Genomic DNA, 7,486 nt, shown 5'->3' on the forward strand with positions numbered 1-7,486 from the left:
GACAATTTTCCCTCAAATCTTAATCATAGATAAATAAATCCATACATTATGAGAACGTTTCTTTCATAATTATAAACTTATATCAGAATGTTATTATGTTACAATCATTTTGTGGTCTCATAATTATGAGGAATTAAATCATCAGATTTACTTTGAATTAGTATGTAAAAGGCACAATTTGGACATGTCAGGTCATAATTATAGTGTAGTAGGCATAATTTATAAGAACGCGTTTCTCATATTTTGTCCAGGGACGTTTGGTCTTGTAAATGGCTTTCCAAGACCTCAGGCAGCTGCATCCTTTAATGAATGTTACCACACAGGTAGCGGCTGATAAGTGTTTTCTATTTGCCTGGCTTTATACGGGAAATTAGCCGTTCTGTTTACCTTTTTTTTTATATAGTAGTTTCAGCTATTCTGAAAAAAAAATATTGTATTTTCCTTTGTACTGTTTGACTCGATCTCTGTAGGGTGTTGTTTTAGTGTAAGCGTCAGATTTACGGTTTGGTTCCCTGAGAGCCGACTTATCTTGGCAGACCTGGGGAGGAACACACAACACACAACAACGACACACACACACACACACCACACACACGCACACACACAGGATCAGACAAACACACACATACTCAAACACACAAACAGTGATGAGCATGGCTGGCAGGTGGAGCCTTATCTGCACTCCACAGCGGCTCACCTCTCTCAGGGCTCAGTCGGCAGCTTAGAACCGGATGGAAGCAGCCAAAACTAAGGGGAAAAAATCACTTTCTGTCCTTTTATGTCCAATCAAAGCTGCTTGACACTTGAAGCATTTCCAAATATTTTGAGTTTATGGCTGAAATGTATTTACTACTAGTACCTGTGATTGTTGACAGATTGGTGGCATGTATAATAGCGTGTGTGTGTGTGTGTGTGTGTGTGTGTGTGTTCTGTTAGTGTCTACCCTGCTGAAGTTTCCTTGAGCAAGACACTACTGTTCCCCTAATGTAGCTCTGTGGAAGTTATTCTGTATTCTGATCTGATGCCAACAAACAAAAGAAAGAACAGATTTCCTCTGCAAAGACCAAAAACACCCTTATGAGTAATGTTTTCATATATATATATATATATATATATATATTTGTAATTTCAAAATAATTTCTGAGATTTTTCCTGGGAAATGTTGGTAATTTGGTCATAACTACAGGGGGGAAAACAACTGGTACAACTGGTTCCAGTTAATTAGAGTCTTCAGTCATAAGCAGGATAGCTTATAACAATCATTCAACACACGTATATGGTGAATAAAGTTTCCAATCATTGGGTTTAAATGGAGCAGTTCTTTTAAGGACATTTCTCTTTTATGCATATGTTGTACCACATTACATAGTTTTTTTTCTTGGAAGCTCCTTGGAAATTATTAGGAAATCATTTGGAAATTGCAGACCCGTAAAATTAAAAGCTACCAAAGTCACGTCGTTTAAAGATTTAGGAATTTTGCCTTGCAACTTGGCTGGCTGTAAAAGTAAATTAATCACAGTTAAACTATTTTGATCATTTTTTAAGCAAAATTGCAAAACATTATCTGATTAGCCCCTCTATTTTTCTCTTTTATACTATATAACTGTACTTTGAATTGAAATGTTTTGGGTTTTGGTCAGAAAAATAACCAATTTTAAGACTCTAGGAAATTGTGATGGGGATTACTATTTTTTGACATTTCATACACTAAATGATTAAACACCAGATTAATAAATGAGAAAATAATAGCTACTATTTTGGAGAAGTAACGACAGTTCAGCCATGAATGACAAGGGTTCAATCCACAAACACGGTGAAAAAGAAAACCAGTCATTGTAGGTTGTTTCATGCAATCAAACTAGATAGTGTCGGCTTTAGATCGCAGACCCTCGTTTGATAAAGATTTTGTCATAAAGACACCTCAGTCTCTCTTATGTTCTTAAAAGATGAATTTTACATTTTAATCAAATGTTTGTATGTAATGTTAGGCCTTATGATTAAAAAACCTCAGGTTAAATATATAAAAAAAGATACAAAAACTAAAGATTTATCCCTGTTTATGTATTTTCTGTTCAGTATGTTATCTCAGACGGTACAAGTGGAGAGTTAAAAGATAACAGAAGGGGGTGAAACTCTGATCAAAACCGTTTTTATTGGCTGTAGTGTAGAGTGAAATCCAGTGTTCCACATTTTTCAGGGGACCAGCGGGAAACACCTCCAGGATCCTCGAATCTCCTTGAAACCTTGTTAGAAAACCACAGGTATGGACTTGTTCTTCTTTACTGTCATTTGTGTGATTAGCAGACTGCTGTGTTCACTGACAAACCATGCATAAACAGGAAAATAAAACCTTCCACACTGCATGAGCCAAACTTTCAACCTGACAGTAAATCTAATAAATCATAACTGAGGTTGATTGGGTGGAAGCTCCAGCAGATGGACTGGAGAGATGTAAATTTGAGACCAGGCTGAAGATGCCTGGAGAGAGCTGGGCCCTCAGAGGGAAGCCGGGTGTTCAAACGCTCTGGGTTCAGGATGTTATACCACCGATTTTATTGCTTTTCCAGCAGGAGGGCCAAAGTGTGTCTGCTGGTCCATTCAGAGCAAGATATCTTGACAAGTAGGGGCCAGATTGCTATTAAATTCAGTCTGGATAATGACGTGCACAGGAAAGATTTTTATGACCCTCTGGCCTTCCATCTGGGTCAAAATGTCCCCTTGAATAACATTTGAATTGATATTTTGACTTATTCGCTCTCTTGTTGAGAATATTGATCCACTTTCTGGTCTGTATGCTAAATATGAAGCTGGAGACGATTAGTTTAAGAAACAGTCTTACACATGAAACTCCTGTAATGACCACAAATAGTTGTTTTACACTTTAGTTTTTATATAGATTAAACAAGCAAAATATAAAACATGTTAATCTTTGGAAGGAGCCATGCCAGCTCTTTCTTCCTGCTTTCAATATTTATGCTAAGCTAGGCTAGCCGGCTTCATATTTAACAGACAGGCATGACAGTGGTATGAATCTTCTCATCTGACTCTCAGCATGAAAGCAAATAAAAGTGTTTCCTAATGTTTACCACTCATGCTATTATCCACCTAAAGTTCATTGAGCACATTAAATATAAAAATATATCACAGATTGCCATTAAATTAAAGATCATTTTTTGATTTTAATGACCCCTATGGCCTTTACTTGGGCATTTTCCTCAGAACAAACTTAAAATCTTTTAGCTCTTTTATAAAAAAAAAAACAGAGTAAGAATATCATTATTTTGTTCATCCATCCAATACTTTTATGGGCTGTAATGGACTCTGCAGCCGTCAGAGATCACTGGCAGAATTAAAGACGTTTATTCTCCTTTATAGCAAATATTCAGGTTGAACTTGTGGCATATATATACATACCTTCATTCAATTCATCACCATTTTAATCATTTGATTCTGTCAAACAAGTGATTTGTGCAGTCTGGAGCATCTGTCACATATAGCTAACAGTGCACATTTATCACTTTCAGTGCTGCAGTCAGAAGCTAATGATGAACACAACGATGCAGTACAAATGCTGACTGGGTAAGAAGTGTGTGTGTGTCTGTGTGAGTGAGAGAGACAGACGATGGGCGTCTTTATCAGCACTTAATTTTCCTTCAAGACCCAGTAATTTGGTGAATTTTATGAACATTAACACATACGTCCTGTCAGACACACTGACAGTCTGCAGTGTCACCTCGGACAGAAATCACTTGAGAGAGACTGTAACAGAGATATTTTTGGAGCTCTGCATTACTGCAGAATGTAGAGAGAGTTTAGAGATTGAATGTAACAGTATGATGAGATTAGGGGTTTAGGTACAAGAGAGGATATTTACCAACATGCAGGTGCAGCACAGGTTATGTATTTCGGGCATTAGATGTTGTACATTTGATCTCTTTATGTCCTCGACGTGATGTCTGAATCTAATCCTTGGATCTGCTTTAAATGCTTTACACAATGATTTTTTTTAATTTAAATTTTCTTTCATCATTTTTTTGCCCCTTTTTTTGTGTTTGTGTTTAAAGAGGAAATGAGAGTTTGATATGTTTGTTATGACTGGCTTGTCTCTGGATTCATCAGAAAAGCAGTTGAATTGGTTTAAAGGTCAGCTTTTTTTTTTTGTAGTTCATCGAGTGACCGGTTACTGATGCCAAGACGCTCCACAAAAATAATTAGACGGTCTTTTTTGCCCACAGCTGTGAAACTTTTGAATGAGCAGTGATACTTGCTTATAGTTTAGATATAGGTTGTATTTTTGACAGAATATTTAAGGTTTTATTTCACAGTTAATGCCTATTTTGTGGCTCCAATTTCAACCTTGTCACTTATGGTTAGCCCTTTATGTAGTTATTTTTGGGGCCTTGGACAACTCAAGATAGACTGGAAAGAGGGAGAGAGAGAGTTGCGGGGGAAGACATGCAGCAAAAGGCCACAGGTCAGATTCAGATTCATGCAGCAAGGAGTCAGCCTCGGGTGGTGCACCAGGTGAGCTACCAGGGCGCCTGACATTTAATTTATTAATAAAAGATTTATCCAATATGTTGTCTGCTGTGACCGGTCAGACTTGTATCTGTTTGTTATTTGTCATTGTGCATGGGCGAACAAATTATTTTCCCCTCCAGGAAATGATAAAATTATCTAATCCAAACTTGCTTCTCTCATGCTGCGATTTAGATTTTGCATCAGTCATACAGCTGAATAAAATTCAACATGCTAATGAGACAAGAAAAATACCTCCCGGATCCCCTTCTGCCTACATCTTCATATATTAACTGTGTCAAATGTTCCTCTTTGCCTCTCATCTAACATCTCAGGAGAAAGCAAACTGCCTTGCCACTGTCATGTTTTTAGCCAAATATTATCTTGTGATATGGTTGTGTATTAGGGTAAGATCGTAACACCTGTCTCTGTTCAAAGATGGTCTCAGGTGGGACATGAACAGCATCCTTGATCTTTCTCTGGACACTGACTTCTGTTTGATGACTTTGACCTCTTCCCAGTCGATGCTGTGACAGCTCATGTTCTCTGTTTCTGTCTTTCATGGTCCTTGAAATTTCAGTATCCAGCTGTTCAGGCACATCACATACCACTCCAGTTTTCCACTTAGAGCTCTTTTTAGGACCTCTTTTCTATGTGGCATTTAAAGCCAAAACAGAGAATCCACAAATATTGAGCCTACAATCCATGTTAGTTTTAACATGTTATATGGACCATTATGAATAAATTACACCACACATATAAAGATTTTTTCAATTTAGGGAACACTCTTAGTTTGATTGGTAACCCTGTTTGCATTATTTTTTGATTTGATATGACATGAATATACAATAAGAAATAAGGCAATTAAAGCAGCCCATAATGATACTACAGATAATTATCACCTGAATCTGCAGCTCTCCTCAGAGCTTTATGGCAAGTTTCAGCTCATTATTTGTCCAGCCTTACTGTTTTGGTTCATGCTCGCTGCTCTCATAGTGTTGTTTTTTCGGCAGCAGCAGGCAGCTGTTTTTAGCAAGAAACCCTGTTCACTACCAGCTCAGCACCAAACAGCAGACAGAAACAGTTAGCACCTAGCTGGTGAAGCAGTAGCTATAAGACAGTGAATACTAGACTTTCACCAGGTGGCTGCAGACACAACTCCAAATGAATCATTATGTTGCTGCATAACTGCTGGATGTGTAAATAAGCAACGTTCGCTAACAAGGTGATGATTTAGATGTCAGTGTACTCGCAGTATATTTCTGCTGCCCCAAGTGGCCAGAATAATGAGTCATGTTCTCCTTTCCGAGCCTTTTGTCTTACAAGTATGCATGTTTAAATAGTGCTACCGGTGTGCTTTAATAGCACACTGTTGAAGGTGTCCTGAAATGATGAGCAGTATTCGCTAAATAGAACACAAGTTATAAGATATATGGACAAAAAAATCTGATTTGGGAGAGGAAATATATGGTAGAAATATTGGGAAACGAGAAGTGAGCGTGTTTTTCCATTAAAAACAGAGCAGGATGAGGAGGAGGAGGAAGAAGCAGGAAGGAGGAGGAGGAGGGAGAGCGTGGTGATTTAGTGCTGTGTCAGCAGTAAGGCATCATCTGGCTCTCCAGAGACGAAGCCACTGTGAAGCTTTATGACTTTTTATGGAGAAATTACGATGTTTCACAAAGAGATTATCATTACGAGCAAACCTGTAAAGGTGATGAAGGTTTCCAGACTTGACTTTCTCGTGGTTCTAATATGTCTGTCTGTCTTTCTGTCTGTCTGTCTCGCTGCCTGTGTGTCTGTAGCACAGTGCTTTATATTAGTTGTATGTGCTCTGAAAGCAGTATGTCCTCGAGTCTTTCTCTTCCTTTCCTTCTCCACTGTTTTGTGCACTGAAAGAAATAAGGGCCTCTCACGCTGTCTCTCTCAGAGTTTCAAGGTTTTTAGAGTCAGTCACATCTTGTGTGTGTGTGTGTGTGTGTGTGTGTGTGTGTGTGTGAATGAGAGGCAGTACTTCAAACACACCAAAGTGGGCTAAAGTGGGTTGAATTTACAGGAAGCTCAGAGCTGCATCTCTTTTGTATCCCTTTATGTTTCACCTTCTCCCTCCCTCTCTTCTCTCCTCTGCTGTAACCTTTTCTCTGGTGAGAAAATGCCATGTCAATAAAAGCTTTTTAACATGAGGAAAAATCAATGTGCTCCGATTGCACCTTTTTTCAAGCCTGCCTACCAAACGAATGAGCTGTTTCTGCTTCTGCTTCTGCACGCAGGGTGGCTAGGGTGGGTAAAAATGCTGTTTTCTAATGTCAAGTTTCAGTAGTTTTACATACTTTATATATTAAAATTGGAATGAAACAAGCTTTTTGAGGCTCCTGTTTATGTTAACATGGACACTTTGCACTTTAAAGTGCTTTATTAGTCACAACTCAAACCATCAACTTTTATTGTCCTGAAAGGGAAAGCAGGCTTGCAGGCAGGGTTGCAATAAAACTGCACAATAAAAAAGTAACATAAAAACAATAAAAACACATTATCATAACAACTCAACAAAATGTATGATTAGTATACCCATACCAAATCAATCTCTCATTGAAATGATTGATCTGAACGTCTTTGTTGACCCACAAGAGTGATATTTTAATTTTTATGAGTTGAGAAAGAAATGCAGCCCCTTTTTTCTCACATAGTCAGATGCATTCCTTGCTATATTAGAAAATTATATCTCTATTCACAAGACTTGATTTTTCGATTTACATGTAAAAAGTGTTAAAGCAGCACTTAATATTTTATATAGAAAGAAATATAAATAACTATTAACTGACCACAGATAATTATCACCTCAACTCTGCAGTATTTTTTGGGGCTTTTATTGCCTTTATGATAGGTGACAGCTGAAAACAGACAGGAAAGGGGGACAGAGAGAGAGGGGATGACATGCAGGAAAGGACCACAGGTCGGATTCGAACCCTGG

The 7,486-nt window shown here is 38.0% G+C and overlaps 1 protein-coding gene across 1 annotated transcript in view; it reads left to right on the forward strand.

The window, feature by feature from the left end:
* Window positions 1-2,158: 2,158 nt before the first annotated feature.
* Window positions 2,159-7,486, forward strand: part of klhl5 (kelch-like family member 5) — a gene marked incomplete at its 3' end in the record, with an annotated part of 39,840 nt that continues 34,512 nt past the window's right edge. Inside the window, 2 exon segments of the mRNA XM_035659453.1 lie at window positions 2,159-2,261; window positions 3,525-3,579. Coding sequence (XP_035515346.1) covers window positions 3,569-3,579 — 11 coding nt within the window.

This window comes from Morone saxatilis, unplaced genomic scaffold (genome assembly GCF_004916995.1).
Source record: "Morone saxatilis isolate NCDOM2014 unplaced genomic scaffold, NCSU_SB_2.0 Contig17, whole genome shotgun sequence".
In the NCBI taxonomy this organism is placed as follows: Eukaryota; Metazoa; Chordata; class Actinopteri; family Moronidae; genus Morone; species Morone saxatilis.